Below are 19,454 nucleotides of genomic sequence, written 5' to 3'. Positions count from 1 at the left end.
AGGGAGATGGGTACTGTCAGCCTCTGCTTCACAGAGGACACAGCCAGTAAGCTGGGCCAGGATTCCTCCCGGGCCACCAGAATTCTGACCTGCGTCGTCTGTGGCACAAGCAGCGAGGGCAGCAGCCTCCCTCCAAGCCTGAGGAAATCCAGTGTAAGAGCCAAGGGTCTGGGATGCAGCTGGAGGTAGAGCCCTGGGTCTGGTCCAGACAGGACCTCATCTGAGGGTGAGGAGGGCAAAGGTGACTGACGTGGCCTGTCCTTTCCCCAAAAGCTCCTGGAGTCCTTATTTTTGCCCTGGAAGTAGGGCTGCACTCTTCTCCCCTCCCCTCCTCAGCACAAAAAGCAACAGCACAGAAGAAGTCTCCAACAAGGGTACGTTTAATATCTGGGAAGCTGCACTCCTTCAGGAGTTAGGGGAGCCAGTTAGGCCAGTGACCCTGCCCTCCACCCCCTGCATGTGACAGGAGGCTGGGCCAGAGGCCGGTCTGCAGGAGAGAGACAAGCAGCATCCATCGGGCTCCCTGCTACCCACCCTGAGGCCAGCCTTCAGGCTGTGCCACCGACACTGCGTGCAGGCCTTGGCCAGTGGGGCCCTCAGGGCAGCAGCCCTGCTCGCATCTGGAAGGCCAGACCATCCCCTCGGGTGGCTTGCTGGGGAAGAAAGCACACAGGAGGGGACACATCAGAAGCAGAGCTGGGGGTGGGCCTGGGCAAGGGGGCGACACCCACCTTGTTGATCTCTCTGTGTCGTTCCTTGGTTACGATTTCCTCTAAGACCTCACCGTCTCCCTTAATGAGCCTAGAGGAGGGGAGGGGAGGCTGAGCCTCTAACTTAGAGGCCAGAGCAACAGAACCAGAAGCATCCAGCAGAGGGGTGCCAGGCCTCAGGCCCCCACCATCTCGAGTAGGCGGAGCCTGGCCGCTCCCACCCCTCCCTCCCACCCTTGGGACAAGGATGAGGGCGGCCCGGTGGGCTCTGCCATCGGACCAGCCAACAGCGGCTCTTTGAAGACCCCCGCCCAAGGCCCTTCTAGCCCCTGCAGTCGCCTGCTCTGAGGAATGGGCAGCAGTGGCCTGAGAAGTCCCATCAACGAGTGACTCCTTTTTCTCCCTCATCCTCGGTCCTCTTAGAGCAGCAGAAGCTGCCACCACCTCTCCTCCTGAGTGCTGGTCTGGGACCAGGGCGCCCAGGTGCAGCCGTGGGGCCCGGCTTCCCACCTGGTGCGTCCTGTCTCCGGGTCCACCACCTTGCGGATGACGCTCTGCCGGGCATCCCACTCCTCCTTGGTCATGGGCTTCATGGCCTGGATGCGGGACTTCTGCTCGTCCGTCAGGACTGGAAGGTAAATGGCAGGGAGGTGGCGGGGGTCGGGGCTCAGGAATGGGGGCCTCAGGGAGGGGACCCTCCCTGCCTTGCACACCAGGCAGCACTGTACCTGGGCCGTCCTCGTCCTCCTCGGCTGCTCTGTGCCACTGGTCCAGCGAGGGTCCGGGCAGAGCCTCGGTCTGCTGCACCTTGGCCTTATCCTTGTCTCTCTTCTTCAGCTTCTTCTTCCTTTTCTTCTTTTTCTTCCTCTTCTTGTCCTTGTGCTTCCCCCGCTTCTTCCGGCCATCGCTGGAGGAAGAGCAGCTGGAAGAACTGGAAGGAGAGGAGGAGGGGCTGGATCGTGGTCTCCTCCGGGCCTTGTGTTTGCTTCTCTCTGTGACGCAGGGAGAAGGTGAGGCTGGAAGGCCAGGAGGCGAAGAAGTAAACCTTCGTCCCCTTGCTCTGGCCTGTAGCAGGCTTAGGCTGATTACAGAGGGGTGAGACCCTCCTGGCAGGGCTTTCTAGAGGAGGGCTCTGCACCCTGTGGAGAGGCACTTTCTGGGCTGCACAGTCACTGCCCAGGAGCAGGGCGGCCAGCCTCCGTATCTCAAACCCAGCTGCACCAAAAATATGATTAAGTGCTCCCTTCACTCCGTACTCAATGGGCTGGCCCAGTCCCTGGATTCTGAGCGTCTTTCAATCCAGATATGCAGGATCTACACTCCGTGTGCCTCTGAATAGCGATTTCCCCACAGCCAGTCCGGAGAAGCCCGCCCAGCTGCCTGCAACTTCCTCCATGAAGTTCCCTCACCCCTTTCCCATTCCCTCTGGTTCTCACCCTCCGCCCCGGAGGAGGTGGTGCTGGCCTTGCGGCTTCGGGATCTAGAAGCCGAGCAGCTTCTCGGGGCGTCCTTACTGCTCTTCTTTCTTTTCTTTTCCGACCCTCGCCCCCGGGACCGGCTGCGACTCCTCGAGCGCTTGCGAGAGCCGACGTGAGCCATAGCGCCGCGGGCTGGAGACGGGGAGACGCGCTTAAACTGGGGATTGATCACAGGGCCGGCCCACAAACTGGGTTCCGAGGGCGGCTCTACTCGGGACCTGGTCACCACCCGGGGCAGGGATATTGAGGGGATCCGTGCAACCGCACGATCCTCAGCCACCCCCACCCCGGGGTACCCCGGGTTCTCCGCAGACTCCCGGATCCTCCGCTGCGGCCCCTTTAAGGGCCCGCCCCCGCCCGGACGCTCCACGCCTGCGCACGCGGCTCAGGCGCCTCTAGAAACGGCCACGATCCTCAGCTGCCAGGTGCGTTCTTCGTTCCTTTCCGCGCGCTCGTACCCTCCACCCCGCGCCCTCCGCGGCCTCGCCGCCTGAAAGAAAGTCCCCGCGGCTGCTCCGCTTCCTCCTCAACTGCCCATCCGGCCGGACCGCCAACCCCGCACCACGCCTTCGCGTGAGGAAGCGGCGGCTGGGCGACTTCCGGCCCGGGACGGTGCTCTGGAAGGCCGTCCGACCGCGAAGCAAGGCGCTGCTGCCTTTAGTTCTGAAGCCCCAGGTTCCGTCTCTGGGACAGCCCAAGAAACTGAGTCTGACGCACTGACCTCCCGGAGGGGCGAGCTGAGGCTCCAGGCGGAGCTCCCAGACGAGAGGCTTGCTCTCCAGCCTGGCGCCAGTCCCGGAGCCCACGGGTCCTTTGCCGCAGCTATGCCCTCTCCCATCACTGTCCTTTCGCCGCGCCCGCAGCATCCCTTGTCTCCGTGATGCCCCAGGGAAGAAGGCGACTGCGCGCCGCTTTCCTCTCTGGATTGTCTGCGAACGTGTCCACTGCGACGGGCCGTAAGCTCCAGAGCCTTGGTCTTTACACCGTCTCCACCCAGTAATACAGAGGTCGCAAACTCAAATGTCCATAAGGACCAGAGAGGGCATGACAATGAATGACGGAAAGACCCCTGTGAGAAAGTGCACCGCAGGCCCGTCTAGGCTGGGGGCAGCTGAGTCCGCTTCTGCTCATTACCGCAGTGTCGATTGGGGCCCGGTGTTTCCAGATCTTCCCACCTTCCCACGGAAGCCAGAACTCAAGCTTTCAACATGGAAAACCCTCCCAAACACAGCATAGCTGCATGCCTCATCCAATCCTGAGGCCGCCAAGTTGCAAACTCTTCAATAGTAACGACAGCAGCAAACTCACAGGTCTGTTAAAAATCACTGTATAGGGCTTCACTGGTGGTGCAGTGGTTGAGAGTCCGCCTGCCCATGCAGGGGACACGGGTTCGTGCCCTGGTCCGGGAAGATCCCACATGCCGCGGAGCGGCTGGGCCCGCTGAGCCTGCGCGTCTGGAGCCTGTGCTCCGCAACGGGAGAGGCCACAGCAGTGAGAGGCCCGCGTACCGCAAAAAAAAAAAAAAGGCACAAAATCACTGTATAAACGGGAAGTCACTTGATCTCCACAACACCTCTAGGACACGAGTACTTTCCAGAGGAGGAAACAAAGGCGTGGAGAATCATGTGGCTTACCCACAGTCACAGCTGGAAGCGGCCGAATCAGAATTCAAACCCAAGAGGTCTGGCTCCAAGTCCTTGCTTTTAATCCCTCTGCAGTAACCCCTCCACACGGTCCAGAAGATGCTGTTGGCAGCCCATCTAAGTCCCCTTTAGTGACGGGGCGCTCACTCCCACTCCCAGGGTGGTGTCTTCTGCTGACACCTCACACCTGTACTCTTTTTTTTTTTTTTTTTGCGGTACGCGGGCCTCTCACTGTTGTGGCCTCTCCCGTTGGCGGAGCACAGGCTCCGGACGCGCAGGCTCAGCGGCCATGGCTCACGGGCCCAGCCGCTCCGCGGCATGTGGGATCTTCCCAGACCGGGGCATGAACCCGTGTCCCCTGCATCGGCAGGCGGACTCCCAACCACTGCGCCACCAGAGAAGCCTTGTACTCTTTTTTTAACATTTATTTATTTTTTATTTTATGTATTTATTTTTGGCTGCATCGGGTCTTAGTTGCGGCACGTGGGCCCTTTGCTGTGGCGCATGGACTCTCTAGTTGAGGTGCACGGGCTTAGTTGCCCCGCGGCATGTGGGATCTTAGTTCCCTGACCAGGGATTGAACCCACGTCCCCTGCATTGGAAGGCAGATTCTTAACCACTGGACCACCAGGGAAGTCCCTCACACCTGTACTCTTCTCTTGAAGATTCCCTGGGCTGCTGGGAATCACCTTGCCCTGGAGATGGATGTCTGGGAAGTTACTCACCCCCTCCCTACCCCAAAACACCCTATAGCTAATATCTGATGTGGAAGGCAAACTGTGGTATGATTTATGCTCCAGAGAGAACCCCGTGTGATGGGGCTGAGGCTGGATGCCATTTCAAACCATCTTGGCCCAGTTCCTTCCTGCTCTGTCCTGCTCCCTCTTCTCCCAAGAGTATCCCCTCCTTAAACCACCTGCACAGGAATCCTTGTCTCAGGCTCTGGTTCTAACAAACCCGACCTAAGCCAACGTGTCTGCTCAAAGAATGACCCAGAAGCTCGTGTGTCCTTTTGAACCAAGATGTGCTGAGGGCTGCAGGGTGTTTATTTCCGCCCCTCACCCCGCCACACTGGCCCCAGCCAGGCTCAAGTCAGTGCACACACATCCACCGTGGCGGGCTCCTCGCGGGTGAAGCCGTCGCCGAAGCCTTCATCATCCACCAGGTCGGGCTTGCGGCAGCACATGGGGCAGAGGCGGTTGCGCACAGCAGAGGCGCGGAGCCAGACGACCAGGTTCCAACGCTCACCAGTGCCCAGGGGCCGGGCCCCGTGCAGCTGGCCCCCACGGTGCAGGATGCCCTGGCCCACCACGTGCTCTACCTCCAGGGGGTTGGCCAGGGCCGAAGGCGCCTGTGGACAGCGGGGCTTAGGCCTGGGCACTCTCAGTGGCCCCAGCCCTGCCCCACAGGTCACACACACTAACCTGGAAGAGGTCCCCAAAGTAGAGAGCACCCCCCGTGAAGGCCTTGCCCAGGGCCACGTTGAGGGTGAGCTCGGCGTTATCGTAGTGGCAGCCCAGCTCGCGATCCTGGCCTGGTGCGTATTTGACCACAAAGGCGCGGTGGGTGTCCAGCCAGCCCCTGTACTCTGGGTACAGCAGGGCCATCAGCGGCTGCAGGAAGCGCTCCCTCAGTGGCGTCACCAGTGGCTCATCCAGGCCCAGCTCGTGTAGCAGCACCTGGGAGGGGGATCCCAGGGTCAGTGGGTAAACTGGTAGGGCCTCACCCTGGGTCCCTGGGGGAGTCCCTTACTAAGGACACTGTTAAGTGCTTTGCAGACATCAACGTGCTTAACTTCATAATAATCCTGCTGTGATCTCATTTTACAGATGGGGAAACCGAGGCTTGGAGAACGTCTGCAGCGCTGGGGATACATCTCACCAGACAATGTCCCCACCTCCTCGGGCCCACCGGGTGGAGCCTCACCCACCCCATAGTTGTTCATGGTGTTGGGTCTTCCCTTGGGCATGTCTGACTGCTCGAAGTGGTCCAGCTCTTCCAGCAGGGCCTGGCAGAACGACGCTGTGAACACCGGCAGCCGGTAGATACGCTTCTCCTCTGTGGAGGGAGGGACAGTCGGTTGGCCGGGAGCTCCGGTGTGGGTTTCAATCTACCCATAAACTTTTCACTTCCCCCAGCCTCAGTTTCCTCATCTGTACAATGGGGATGACGTGAGTACTCACCTCTCAGGGCTCTTGTGATGATTAAATGACATAACGTGCGGCAGGGGAGCCCTATTCTTGGGCCCCCCACTCATCCCTGAAGCCTCACCCTGCCCTGAGGTCTAGCCTCCAAATTCAGATGTGCACCCCATCTGGCGAGCCCTCTCCCACAGTTCCAAGTCCTGGCAGGTTCAAGAAACCTCATTCTTGCCCACTCCTTCAGGTCTTGGGATGGGAACGGCTCCCTACCCCCAACCCCACCCCCGTTGCTAGCCCTGGGGTGGGGCCCTCCCCATCCCTTGCTGATTCCTTAGCCCACACTTGTCTCAACTGTCCCTTTGTTAACCTCTTCAGTCACCCCTATTTGAGCGTGTCTGATGCAAGGCACTGAATAACTGTTGGATAAGTGAGTGAGTGGATACAGATGCCCTGTTCCTGATGGGTCTGTCCCACCAGCCCTTCTCAGTCCTGCTGGTTTGATTTTTGGAGGCAGATATGGTGGGTGGAGGGACCTCAGTCTCCCACCCCCAGTGCTGCAAGGCGATGGGCCAAGACCTCACCCGAAACTGTCTCCAGCCGCTGGAGAAGGCCCTGGAGGTCTGCACCTGGCGATGTGCTGTACTCAGCTGCGGCCAGAAACTCGGGGGCCAGAGCCACATCCTGCGGGCAGAGCACACAAGCCGTGGGGCAGACAGCCCACAGGCCCGGATGCCTCCGTCTCCTTCCAGTACCCTGCCCCCTGCCAGGTACCTGCAGTGAGCTGTAGACATCGGGCCGCGCTGGGTGGTAGGAGCTCGCAATGAGGGCTTTCCTGGCGGCCGACTCCTGCCCCAGCCGCTGCCGCCGCTCCACCTCCTTCTCAAGCTGGGGTTACACAGGGCCTGGGTATGAGGTTGGGGCCTCCCATCCCCCCCCCCGAGGCCACTGTGCAGATGAGGAAACTGAGGCTCAGGAAGCCCAGGGCATGACCAGGGCTGGGAGCAAGGTCTCCCTGTGCTCCTGACTCTACCAGGGTAAATGGCAGGTGCTAAGCTGTTAGCTGAAGGGGCATCCTTCCAGAAGGGGGCCCATCCCACTCAGGGCTGCACCAGCCTGAGCCTGGCTGGGATGAGACCCCTCGCTGCTCCTCAACCAGCTGGGCCCACTCAAGGAGGGGAAACAGAGTCCCGGTCAAAGCTTGTGTTCCAGAGGCTGCGGCGGGCTGTCCTGGGAAGCTTCCCGACACTTAACCCCCGGGTGGGAGACAAGCAGCAGCCGCAGAAGTGGCGTGGGGGAGGGTTGAAGAGCCAGGAGCCAGGTGGCCCTGGGTGGGACCTCCACTCCACCTGCTGTGAAACCTTGGGCAAGTGACTCCTCCCCGGAGCCCGAGTATCTCAAGAGGGCAGGAGGCAGACAACTTGGCGTTGCTCCTGCTTTCTCTTTTTCTGCTGCCAGGACCCAGGTGCTGTGGTGAGTGAGGACAGGAGGGGGGAAAGGGGAGGTCTAAGGATCTGACACTGGCAGGCCTGAGGCTGGGAGACTTCTCAAACTGCTGATGCAAATCTAAAGAGGAAAGGCCAGGCTGGGTGCGGAGGGAGCAATCGAGGGCGGGCGGGGAGTTGTTACCTCTCCCAACAGCTGCTGGAAGTCCTTGGGGCTGACACAGCCTCGGCTGCGCAGGATCTGGGAGCAGAAAGGCCAGTGAGTGCGACGGTGTGACCTTGGGACGTTTAAGTCACTTAAACGTCTCTGAGCCTCAGTTTCTCCTTGAAATGGAGATGATCCGATCTCACAGGATCATTGTAAGGATGGAATGCGATAAGCACGTTGAGCACAGAGCAGGGTTCCCAGCTGCTCTTGGTGATAACACTGACAGAGTACTCTGAGCCAGGCCCTGCTCTGAGCATTTTGCATGTACGTTCATTCATTCATTCCTCACGACAATCTCACTAAAGATACCATTATCCCCATTTAAGGTTGAAAACAATGAGGTACCTAAAGGTTAGGTCATTCTTGTCGTCAGATCTGAGCGCACCAAAGGCAAAGCAAACGACCCCTCCGCCACCCCTCCCCGCCCATTTCCCCGCAGAGCCAATAGAGGCCACTCACGGGGCCGTAGTCCTGGCGCAGCTGCTGCTCGCTCCGGAAGCGCACGTGCAGGCCGTAGCGCGCCACGTACAAGTTCTCGGAGCAGAAGCAGGCGCAGCGGCAGAAGCGCCGCGGAGCCGCCGCGGTCCCCATGGTGAGGTGCCGCGCGCGGACCCGCCGGCTTCCGTAGGGGCACTTCCGGATACGCCCCCAGCCGAGGCGGTCTGGAACCAGCGGCCAAGGGTCCGTTTTAAATTCCCAAGTGCGGAAAAGAACGAAGACTCCGCCCCAGAAAACGGTCTGCGGTGCTGGAAGATGCTCCCGGCCGGGTTGGGGCTGGCAGCCTCCGCTGGGAGCACGCGACCTTCTTTGTCGTTCTGCTTCAGAGTTTCTCCATCCACGAGGCGGGAATTAATCGTCGACTTTACAGATAGGTGAACTGAGTCACACCTTCACAGGACGTGGAGAAGTAGGGACTCGGAATCTCAAGACCCTCTGCTTAAATGCTGCCTCCCTTTTCTGCTCGGAGGTTTTGAAGAACCAGCGAACGCCACGAGGACAGAGCTCTAGGGTCTGACCTCGTTCCCTCCAACTGCTCTCCAGTTTTGTGCGTCTGAGCTTGGGTTTAGCATTTATCCCGGGTCCTTGCCCGGCGCTCCCGTTGCTAACGCCACAGTCTCAGGGTTCGCCGCGGATCGCCCCAGTGAGTGTCCCCACGAAAACGCTCAGTCCGGTGAGACTTCCGGTGGTGCTCCCGACGGATTCAGGTGTGAATAGGGCGTGGTCGGTCGGTGGCCGCACCCAGCGCAACCAGGTTCAAGTTCTGTACAGCCGCAGTGTGAGCTGAGTATGTTTGTCTTACAGAGCGTGCCCTCCATCCTCGGGGAGACCCATCACAGCACACGCAAGCCATACCTTGGGAACCCCGTCATGGTCCGCCATGCATCCCCAAGACCCCGCTCTGCAAAGCCCCGAGAAGCAGCTTGGATGTCAATCCTATTGAGCTGGCAGAACTAAGGCGTGCAGCTGGGGAGGAAGTCTTGACCCCTGGAAATGACCCCTGTCCCCTGCCTTAGAGTTACCTCCATGGCTCAGCGTGATACAGGGATGGGGGTGGGGAGGAAGACTCTGGGGCTTTAAGACTCTGGCCCTTACCCTAGATCAACAGGTGACTGCAGATGACAGCTGTTGACCGAGGCTCCTCTCTACTGGACCTGAGCTAACACATCTACCACCCACCTTATCTCCTTTCATCCTTACAGCAAACCTTTGAGCTAGGTACTGTTATATCACCGTGTTACAGACGGGGGAACCTGAGGCCCAGAGAGGTGCAGTGACTTGCCCCCTGTCACTCTCCAGTAAGGGACACGTATGGGGTTTGAACCCAACAGTCTGCTGTCTGAGTTCCCTGTTCACCACAATAGGAATACTCTGAGTGGTGGGATTTTGAGGGATGTTGACTTTTCTCTTTGGGCTTGTTGGCATTTCCTTCCTTCCTCCCTCCCTCCCTCCCTCCCTCCCTCTCTCCCTTCCTTCCTCTCTCTGTCTCTTTCTTTCTTCTTTATATATAAATATATATATATATATATATATATATATATATATATATATTTTGGTCGCACCGTGTGGCTTGCAGGATCTTTGTTCCCCAACCAGGGGTCAAGCCCATGCCCCCTGCAGTGGAAGCACCGAGACCTAACCACTGGACCGCCAGGGAATTCCCTTGTTGGCATTTTCTTGATAACTCTGCTTTCCTTTCCCCATGTATAGACACAGGTTCATGCTTACACACTCACATCCACAGTCACACACACACTCAAACACAGCCTTACATGCTCACACATGCTAACACATTCACACACAATTACACATGTGCTCACACCCTCACACATACCATCAACACACACCCTCGCTTGAACACACACAACATTCCACATACGGTCACAGTCGCACACTCCTATTCATACACCCAATATCTCACACACATGCACACCCTCACAAAAGTACTCACCCACACTCACATCCCACACACAGTCACACACACACACACACACACACACAGGCAACACAGCCCCTGTTCCTGTCTTCTTCAGGGCTCCGCGGCCCACCCCTTGCTCCTGCTGAAGCCCCAGGACCCCAGAAGGAAGATGGGAAACCTCCAGGCCCTGTAGTGCAGTGCCAGGCCGTCCTCCCAGCTGTCTCCATCAGCACATTCGGGGGACCAAGGCTTGAGCCAGCGAAGTCTCCCCTCCAGCACCTTGAGGGGCCGGAAGAGGGCCCCTGCTCTCTGGACAGAGCCTGCACAACAGCCTGATTGGTTTTCACACTGGCTGGGCAGGGGCAGCGAGACCCTCCTGTCTGGGAGTGTGGAAGGAGTGCATGTGAGTGTGTGCAAGTGTGTTTTGAGTGACGGACAAGATCCCTGCCTTCTGAAGCTTTCAGTCTAGTGGGGGAGACAGGAACAAGCAAGGAGACCAGTACGAGATCAGGTTATCCTCGTTCAGTTGTAAGTGCTGGGAAGGCACTAGGCTGATGAGACGGCGAGTGCCTGGAGGCGGCTGCTTCGGACACGGTGGCCAGGGAAGGCCTCCTGAAGAGTGACATTTCAGCTGAGCTCTAACTCCTGCAGCAAGATCTGCAGGAAAGGGTTCTAGACAGGGAGACTGAAGGGGCAAAGGCCCTGCAGTGGGCTGAGCTTGGCATGCTTGGAGAACAGCGAAAAGCATACAAGAGGGCAAATCATAGGGAAGGAGGCCAGGTGGTATTGAGACCAAATCATTGGGCTTAGTAGGCCACTGGGAACATTTTGGATTTTACTCTGTTTGCAAAGGGAAGCTGTTTAGTCCTCACAACAAACCCTATGCGGTAGGAACTATCCCCATTTTACAGATGTGGAAAACAAGGTTCAGATGGCTTGAATGACCCACCAAGGTCACACAGCTCATACATGGTGGAGTCTGGAATGGAACCCAAGTCTGACTCTGCTGGGTTGTTCCTGAAGGTGCAGCCAGGTCTCTCAGTGCCCCCTCCCCTCCTCAGGTGTGAAATCCAGGTCACTGGGCCGCGGAGATCCTGGGGCCTAGCCCAAGCCTCCTGAAGCTACCAGGCTTCCCCAGGGAGGAGAATGACGGTTGAGGACCTGCTTCCCCCCTCAAGGACCCAGCTCCCCAGCCCAGAGCTGTGTGGCCTGAGAAGGTGATTAAAGTTTTACAGTCATCTTGATTGCCCAGCGATAGTGAAGGGCCCTGCTCTCCAGGAAAGGATCCATTTCCCCAGCTCTGCGTTCATCCCACTCCTAAGGGCCTTCCTTCCCCAGGAGGCCCAGGGGAGACCAGCTCCCCAGGCAGCCACCACGCAGGCTGGACCCCAGCAGCTTCCCCCGCAACACACACACGTGCACACCCCGGCTCCCTGGCTAGTGTTCTCCTTTTACAGTAGTTTTTGCAAGATAACCATTTCCTGCTCCTCAGTTTAGACTGGCCCTCCCCATGCCCCATTTCTTCCTTGGAAACAGAGTCCCAGCCCCACCCTGCCCCAGCCTGGGCTTGGTCACCAAAGGGAACAGCAGCCAGAATATTAGTAGTAAGCACCGAATCAGTATGCTCGTTGCCAGCACTGACGTCCTTTTGTTGACCTTGTGAGGTATTATTATCCCTATTTTACGGATGAGGAAACAGAGGCTCAGTGAAGTACAGGGGCCTGTCTAGGGTCATAAACCTTGTGAGTGCAGAACCAGAATTAGAACACCCATCCTTTGGATTCCAGAGTGATGTGTGTGTGTGCGTGTGTGTGTACGTGTATGTATATGTATATATGTATGGTATGTACGTGTATATATATGTATACATGTGTCTATACATGTTCTTTTGAATTGACAGCACACATGCACAAATGGGCACAAATCATAAGTGTACAGTTTGGTGAATTTTCACAAACTAGACAGCACCCAGATCCCAAAACAGAACATCCCAGCCCTGCAGAAGCCCCCATCCGTGTCCCTCCCCATCAGTCACTAGCCACCTGCTGAGGGTAGACACTATTCTGACTTCTAAGAGCAAAGATCAGTCTTGCCTGTTCTTGAATTTGATACAAATAAAATCATATGAAAAAAATAATAATAAAAAAATAAAATCATGTATTATTTTGTATACCACTTCTTTCACTCAGCATTATGTTCTTTTTTTTTTTAATTGAAGTATAGTTGATTTACAATGTGTCAGCTTTTGGTGTTCAGTTATACGTACATATATAATATACATTGTTTTTCATTTGTATGTATGCTTTTTCATACTTTTTTCCTTTATGGTTTATTACAGGATATTGAATCTAGTTCCCTTGTTTATCTCTTTTATATATAGTAGTTTGTATCTGCTAATCCCAAACTCCTAATTTATCCTCCCCAACCCCCAGCATTATGTTCTCTTTTTTTAAATTAATTAATTTATTTATTTATTGGCTGTGTTGGGTCTTCGTTGCTGCACGTGGGCTTTCTCTAGTTGCGGCGAGTGGGGGCCACTCTTCATTGAGGTGCGCAGGCTTCTCATTGCGGTGGCTTCTCTTGTTGTGGAGCACGGGCTCTACGTGCGCAGGCTTCAATAGTTGTGGCACGCGGGCTCTGCGGCATGTGGGAATCCCGGACCAGGGCTCGAACCCATGTCCCGTGCACTGGCAGGCGGATTCTTAACCACTGCGCCATCAGGGAAGCCCATTGTTATGTTTTTAAGATTCATCTGTGTCATTATGTATAGCAGTGGCTCGTCCCTTTTCATGGCTGCATAGTATTCCACCTGGTGACCATGCCACCATTCACTGAGTCATTCTGCAGTTGATGGACATTTGCATTGTTTCCGGTTTGGTGATGTCATGAATGAAGCTGCTATGAACAATTTTTATTGTGGTTAAAACATACATAACATAAAATTGGCCATTTAACCAATTTTTTAATAGACTTTATTCTTTAGAACAGTTTTAGGTTCATAGCAAAATGGAGAGGAAAGTACAGAGATTTACCGCGTGCTCCCTGCCCCCCTCCCACACAGAGCCTCCCCCACTACAAACATCCCACATCAGATGGTACATTTGTTACAATCGAGTGTCACACTGATGCATCATTATCACCCAAAGTGCATAGTTCACATTAGGGTTCACTCTTGGAGTTGTATATTCTATGGTTTTTGACAATGTTTAGGGCCATATATCTACCATTACGGTATCATACAGAATAGTTTCACTGCCCTGAAAATCCTCTACTCTCTGCCTGTTCATCCCCCCATCCTCCCTTAACCCCTGGCAACCACTGATCCTTTTACCGTCTGCATAGTTTTATCTTTTCCAGAATATGATATAGTTGGAATCATACAGTGTGTAGCCTTTTCCGATTGGCTTCTCTCCCTTAGTAATATGCATTTATGTTTCTTCCATGTCTTTTTTATGGCTTGGTAATTCATTTAGTCTTAGCACTGAGTAATATTCCATTGTCTGAATTACCATTTTATCCATTCACCTACTGAAGGACATCTTGGTTGCTTCCAAGTTTTGGCAATTATGAATAAAGCTGCTATAGACATCTATGTGCAGGTTTTTGTGTGGCCATAAGTTTTCAACTCGTTTGGGTAAATACAAAGGAGCATGATTGCTGCATCGTATGGTAGAAGTATGTTTAGTTTCATCAGAAGCCGCCAAACTGTCTTCCAAAGTAACTGTGCTGTTTTGCATTCCCACCAGCAATGAAAGAGAGTTCCTGTTTCTCCACATCTTCGTCAGCATTTGGTGTTGTCAGTGTTTTGGATTTTGGCCATTCTATTAGGTATGTAATAGTACCTTATTGTTGTTTTAATTTGCAATTTTCTAATGACAAATTACGTTGAGCATCTTTTCACGTTTATTTTTCATCTGTATATTTCATTTGGTGAGGTGTCTGTTCAGGTCTTTTCCCTCTTTTTAAATCAGGTTATTTGCTTTCTTATTGTTGGGCTTTAAGAGTTCTTTGTATATTTTGGATAACAGTCGTTTATCAGATATATTTTCTCCCAGTCTGTGGCTTATCTTCTCATTCCCTTGACAATATCTTTCACAGAGTGGAAGTTTTTAACTTTAATGAAGTCTAGCTTATCAATTCTTTCTTTCATGGATCATGCCTTTAGTATTACATCTAAAAAATCATCTCCATGCCCAAGAAAATCTAGATTTTCTCCTAGGTTATCTTGTAGGAGTTTTATAGTTTTGTGTTTTACATTTAGGTCTATGATCCATCTTGAGTTAACTTTTGTGAAAGGTGTAAGGTCTGTGTCAATATATATATGTATTTTTTGCACGTGTATGTCCAGTTGTTTCAGCACCATTTGTTGCAAAGCACCATTTGTCTTTTCTCCACTGTATGGCCTTTACTCCTTTGTCGGAGATCAGTTGCCTGTATTTATATGGTTCTATTTCTGGGCTCTCTATTCTGTCCCATTGATCTATTTGTTCTTTTGTCAACACCACACTGTCCTGATTACTGCAGCTTTATATAATATGTCTTGAAGTCGGGTAGTGTCAGTACACCAAATTTGTTTTGCTCCTTCAATACTGTGTTGGCTATTTTCACACAGCAAAAATGACAGAGCCTGGGGCTTCCCTGGTGGCGCAGTGGTTAAGAGTCCGCCTGCCGATGCAGGGGATACGGGTTCGTGCCCCGGTCCGGGAAGATCCCACATGCCGCGGAGCGGCTGGGCCCGTGAGCCACGGCCACTGAGCCTGCGCGTCCGGAGCCTGTGCTCCGCAACGGGAGAGGCCACCACAGTGAGAGGCCCGCGTACCGCAAAAAAAAAAAAAAAAAAAAAAAAAAAAAGACAGAGCCTGGATTTGGCCCCAGACCTGAGTCATTCTAGCTTTTGGATAATCCATCCAAGAGCTTTTCTTCACATACAATTAATATTTGCTTTTGCTTTTGCACAAACAGTATCACACTTCAGCTTGATTCTCCCCCTTGTTTTTACTCAATAGATTTTGGAGGTCATTTCATACCTTTAGGTAACATTTGTGTATGGATAGATACATAGATTTTTTCCCCCCACGCTACAGGGTATTTTTTTGAGCGATGCTCTGTAATTATTTGGCCAGTTCCCTACGGAAGGGTATTTAGGTTGTTTCCAGACTTTTGCTACTCCAGTGACTACCTGCAAACCAGTATCTTCGCCCTCCACAAGTCTATCTATAGAAGCAGTTCCTACTGGGTCAGGGAAAAAAAGTACATTTACAATCCTGCACTTTGCCAAATTCCCCTTGAAGGAGGCTGTCCCATGTGAGAAGCAGAGGCTGTTTTACATTCAGAGAGCATTTTTAGCCTCTGACCGGAGGCTGGAGAGATGGGGGTATATCTTGCCTCACCTGCCGCCCCTCTGGGCTTCACCTACTCTCCTCAGCTCTTGGTTCAGTCCAAACTGACCCCTTTTCTGCTCCTCAAATGCCAGGTGAGTTCCCACCTCAGAGCCTTTCCACTGGCAGTTCCTTTCATGTAGAATGCTCTCCCCCCAAACCTCTCCATGGCTCCCTCCTTCTCACCTTTCACCTCTCTCAGGGAGCCCTTCCCAGCTAAAGAAACCCCATGGCACTTTCCATTGCCTCACCCAGTTTTATTTTCTTTACAGGAAATAAATCATACTTGGCACCACATGAAATTATGTTATTTACTTGTTGGTTTTCTATCTCCCCCACCCCGCGAAGGATGGGAGTTTTCCGTCTTTTTTCACACCCAGCCCCCAGCACCCAGCCCCCAGCACCCAGCGATCGCTGAGTGCATACAGCTGTCTCCCTCTCCCAAGCCCCACCGCCCTGGCTCGGTTTTTCTCCGTGAAATGTATTCCCTTCCAACAGGTATAATTTACTTATTCATTACGTGTATCGCCTGACTCCCTCACTAGAATGTCAGCTCCAGAAGGGCAAGGATCTCGTTTTGTTCCCTGTAGCATCGCAAACGCTTAGAATGGTGCACGGCACATAGCAGGTGCCTTTCAACAAATATTGGTTGAATGAAGGAAGGAACGAGGATCCTAACCTCCATCCTCCGAGGCTGGCTGGTAGGCCCTCCAGAGGAAAAGGACGGTTAAAGAGCAGGCGCCCCCAGCAGCTGTGGCCTCTTCCTTCTGCTCAGAATGGGCCTGAGGTCTCCAGGGGTGGAGCACCGAGCGGAAGGGCCTGGTCCTGCGGATGAGGGCGGGGCTCGTCGCAGGTGGGCGGTGGCTAGCTGTGGTCACGCCCCCACGAAGGCCCCGTCCACCAGGAGGCCCCGCCCTGCCCGTCAGCTGGCCTGTGTGCCAGCCCCCCTCTGCTCCGACCTTGCTGCTGCGCAGCAGCCGGGGGCGGGAGGCACGGAGGAGCAGCGGGAGGGGTGGAGCGAGCGGGGCGCCGGGCGCTGTCTCCAATGAACCGCGCGGAGCCCGCGCCCCTGAGGACCCCAGCCCGCTGCGCCCCCTCCCCACGGCTCACCTGGTGCCAGGTAAGGTGACAGGTAAGAGTGCGGGGCCCGGGACCCCCGACCCGGGTCTTTCTCAAGTCGAAGTGCCAGACCGGGCACAGGCTGGAGGGACATTTGGCTCTCCCTGCCCCGGGGATGGAGTAGACATCTCAGTTGAAGGTGGGAGACTTCCTGGCCCCCCCTCCTGGTACCCTAGCACCCGCAGCCGCAGGTCCCAGCCCCCCATCCCTGCAGCATCCTTTCCACGCCGCAGGGAGAATGTTGCTTTTTTTTTTTTTTTAACCATTCATGTGCCGCCACCTCTTGGAAAATGGTGAGGGTGCCTTTTGGCGTGGATCCTGGGATGGCTGTTCTCCCCCCAGGATCGGACTGGCACCTCTTCTGAGGGCTCCCCACACCCTACAGCGTTGCCTGCCCACAGATCCTGAGAGGCTGGCTATGTCAGAAACCTGGGAGCAGGCCTGGACCTGCCGACCTTGGCAAACCCCTTCCCCTCAGTCCCCCCAGCTGGCCAATTGGCTGACCCTTCTCTGCATCCACCCCGGCAGTTAGGCCTGAGGCTTCCCAAGGGCCTCTCCCTTATTTCTAGTTCTTTGTTAAAACAGGGTGCCCCCTCCCCAGACATGACGTTAATTCAGACAGCTTTAAGCTGGTCTGACAGGACTCCCCCTGCCCTGGAGTTAGGCTGCCCTCAATTCCCCTGCTTCAGGTGGGCAGGTGACAGGTGACAAGAGGAGGACGGCAGGAAGGCCACAGTGACTCCCCAGTTTGCCTCACCTAGAGCGGTGAGTTATCTGAAACAACTTCCCCAGGTGCCAGTGTGGGATGTGCGGGCTCAGCAAGGGTGGGAGTCAGGATGGAATAACGTGGACTCAGCTGAGTCCTGGCCCTGCATCCAGAGACCCCACAATGACACTGTCCCACAGAACCAGCCCCAGTCAGCTGGGTGATGACTGCTTTGGGGTGAAAAGTTCACCCCCAAAGTTGGGGGAGAGCTGAGCTGCGTGGGCCCCCCAGGCCCTTCAGGACCCTTTCTTGGGAGCCCTGAATAGCCTGGGCCCAGAGAGTGAAGTGTGGGGTTTCAGCTCTGCCTTTGCCTATTCTCTTCAGGTCATTTGACTTCCCCAAGCCTCTGTTTCCCTATCTGTAAAATGGGAATGATAACCGAGGGAACGTCCCAGAGTAGTGGTGAGGATTAACTGGGACGGGAGGTGACAGGCACTTAGCACATTGTCAGGCACTTAGTAACACCCCATAAACTATAACTGCTGTGGTTATGATAATAATTGCTATTTGTTATCTCCTGGCCGTTCCAGACTTTCCTTTTGTGCACCTGACAGCTGGAGATGCCCCAACCACCATTTCTTCTACTGGGAAGAAAAGCCTTTGACAGGACCTGCAGTGGGGATGTGGTCACTTGCTAATCTGTGCCATTCCTTAGCTCTTGGGGTCAAGGCGAGTTGACCCTGTCTTCCTGGGCACAGCAGGCCCTGGGCAGTGCCTGCTCTGACCTCTGGCCACCACCTTGTCCTTGTCCCTTGGGGCACACACGTCACCCATGTGCCCACGATTTGCCCTCCTGCTCCACCTGGCCAAGCTCAGTTGCGTCCTCCAGGTCAGGTAGATGGTGTGCTGGGACATGGCTCCAACCAGCCCACTGGCCCCCATCCTCCCCTCCTCCCAGTCTTGGCTGGTGGTCTCGTCCCCTTCACTCTCCTGCTCAGTAACTTTAAAAATAACAGAGTAGTCTGTCCCCACTGAGGGCTGTAACCTGACCCAAGTTGGATTCTGCTCCATCAGAGCCTGGAGTAGAAGGACTCAGCACTTAGAAGCTGGGGACCCCGGTGCTCTTGCTGTTCTGTCCCCAGCTCACGGGGTGACCTTAGACAAGCCTCCCTCCCTCCCTCTCTGGGCCTTAGTTTCCCCATCTGTAAAACGTGGTTCAAATAGTCTGTGATGCTGGAGTGCAAAATTTTCTTTTATTCCAGTGAAGAAGATAAACAGCTGGGGCTCCCATGTGGGTGGTTGTCAAATGACATTACCCGAAGCGGAGGGTGTCGGGAAGGGACTGACCCGGTGACTGGGAGTCGGGATGGGGAGAGCTGGCCAAGCCCCTGGGCTGCTCTCTGGCAGATCTGCCTCCTGTCCCACTTCTGAATCTCAGCTCCTTCCCGGCAGCTAAGGGACTCCTTGTACCACCAAGAGGTGAGTTGCAGCCAAGGTGGCTGATGGGGCCCAGGCAGCCGGCAGTAGCTTGGCCAGGAGGCCTGGTGAGGCACCCGGCCAAGAGCATCCCTCCCTGGGCTCCGACTCACACTCACCCACTTGCTGGCTCCTCGAGGCCTCTGCATTGCAGCAGATAGAAGCCTGCGCTGGCAGCCCAGCCGGGGCTGGGGGTGGAACAAGGGCCTGGGCAAGGGGTGTCTGTTCCCCTGTCCCCACCTTCACTCCTCCCCTGCCCTTGATCCCAGTCAGCCCTGGCTTCCCTTGGAGAGGCAGCTGCTGACAAAGCAACTGTCTTCTCTGGAACATACTTGAGTCTTCCTAGAAGTGCTGTGGTGACAGCAGGGCCTAGGCTTGGGGACCGTCACGCCCCTGGGTCCCCTCTGCATCTCAGACCCTCCTGAGCAGCATTAAAGGTCTTGCCTACCCCTGAAATGCTGTTTTGAAGAATTATGCCTTTGGAGTTGAGAGCACAGATTTTGGAACTCGAAGGCCTTGGTTCACATCCCAGGTGTGCCACTTCCTAGCTGTGTGACCTGGGGCAGGTTACTTAACCTCTCTGTGCCTCAATTTTCTCACCAGAAAATGGGGATGGTAATAGAACATACCTCATAGGATTCTTGTGAGGAATGAATGCATGTAAATCACTCAGAACAGTGCCAGGTGCACGATAACATCAATAAGTGTCAGCTCTTGTTACTATTGCTGCTGTCCTT

General features: G+C 54.9%; 3 protein-coding genes across 11 annotated transcripts in view; 1 reads left to right on the top strand and 2 right to left on the bottom strand.

The window, feature by feature from the left end:
- Positions 1–13: 13 nt before the first annotated feature.
- On the bottom strand, positions 14–2,813 carry ARL6IP4 (ADP ribosylation factor like GTPase 6 interacting protein 4). Of its 5 annotated transcripts, none has more exons than XM_029230904.1 (6): positions 2,485–2,813; positions 2,147–2,320; positions 1,439–1,702; positions 1,221–1,338; positions 732–801; positions 14–220 (listed from the first exon to the last, which is right to left on the bottom strand). In XM_029230904.1, the coding sequence occupies exons 2-6, from the start codon at positions 2,307–2,309 to the stop codon at positions 29–31; spliced, it is 807 nt and encodes a 268-aa protein (XP_029086737.1). In that variant the 5' UTR covers positions 2,310–2,320; positions 2,485–2,813; the 3' UTR covers positions 14–28. The 5 variants fall into 5 exon arrangements, with proteins under 5 accessions (XP_029086737.1, XP_029086746.1, XP_029086763.1 ...); XM_029230913.1 differs by having other exon boundaries at positions 2,569–2,813; XM_029230930.1 differs by having other exon boundaries at positions 2,647–2,789.
- Positions 2,814–4,338: 1,525 nt separating this feature from the next.
- OGFOD2 (2-oxoglutarate and iron dependent oxygenase domain containing 2) lies at positions 4,339–8,735 on the bottom strand. 2 transcript variants are annotated; one of them, XM_029230882.1, is made up of 7 exons: positions 8,082–8,735; positions 7,599–7,655; positions 6,744–6,857; positions 6,554–6,653; positions 5,762–5,889; positions 5,256–5,510; positions 4,842–5,182 (listed from the first exon to the last, which is right to left on the bottom strand). In XM_029230882.1, exons 1-7 carry the CDS (start codon positions 8,211–8,213, stop codon positions 4,919–4,921), a joined length of 1,050 nt encoding a protein of 349 aa, XP_029086715.1. In that variant the 5' UTR covers positions 8,214–8,735; the 3' UTR covers positions 4,842–4,918. The 2 variants fall into 2 exon arrangements, with proteins under 2 accessions (XP_029086724.1, XP_029086715.1); XM_029230891.1 differs by lacking the exon at positions 8,082–8,735 and having other exon boundaries at positions 4,339–5,182; positions 6,744–7,437; positions 7,599–7,613.
- A 6,153-nt stretch (positions 8,736–14,888) lies between these two features.
- ABCB9 (ATP binding cassette subfamily B member 9) overlaps positions 14,889–19,454 on the top strand; it is a 28,375-nt gene continuing 23,809 nt past the window's right edge. For 2 of the 4 annotated variants that reach the window (XM_029233172.1, XM_029233143.1), the window contains exon 1: positions 14,889–17,300. The gene's annotated coding sequence lies outside the window, so the exon portion shown is untranslated. Of the gene's footprint in view, positions 17,301–18,472; positions 18,721–19,454 lie in introns of those variants that run through there. The other 2 variants (XM_029233163.1, XM_029233149.1) reach the window with 2 other exon arrangements.

Source organism: Monodon monoceros, unplaced genomic scaffold, assembly GCF_005190385.1.
Source record: "Monodon monoceros isolate NGI ecotype Baffin Bay Population unplaced genomic scaffold, NGI_Narwhal_1 Super_Scaffold_1, whole genome shotgun sequence".
Classification (NCBI taxonomy): domain Eukaryota; kingdom Metazoa; phylum Chordata; class Mammalia; order Artiodactyla; family Monodontidae; genus Monodon; species Monodon monoceros.
This window is presented reverse-complemented; position numbering and strand designations above follow the sequence as displayed.

What these genes read in the sequence shown, in the direction of transcription:
- ARL6IP4 (XM_029230904.1), bottom strand. Translation starts at nt 2,309, where the DNA reads ATGGCTCACGTCGGCTCTCGCAAGCGCTCGAGGAGTCGCAGCCGGTCC. An exon ending in GGAGGACGAGGACGGCCCAG is followed by an intron (nt 1,339 to 1,438) that starts GTACAGTGCTGC and finishes TTTACCTTCCAG; the next exon opens with TCCTGACGGACGAGCAGAAG. An exon ending in GACACAGAGAGATCAACAAG is followed by an intron (nt 221 to 731) that starts GTGGGTGTCGCC and finishes CCTCACCCTCAG; the next exon opens with ATGAGGTCCTGTCTGGACCA.
- OGFOD2 (XM_029230882.1), bottom strand. Translation starts at nt 8,213, where the DNA reads ATGGGGACCGCGGCGGCTCCGCGGCGCTTCTGCCGCTGCGCCTGCTTC. An exon ending in TGCGCCAGGACTACGGCCCC is followed by an intron (nt 7,656 to 8,081) that starts GTGAGTGGCCTC and finishes TTCTGCTCCCAG; the next exon opens with ATCCTGCGCAGCCGAGGCTG. An exon ending in ACACCATGAACAACTATGGG is followed by an intron (nt 5,511 to 5,761) that starts GTGGGTGAGGCT and finishes TCCCCCTCCCAG; the next exon opens with GTGCTGCTACACGAGCTGGG.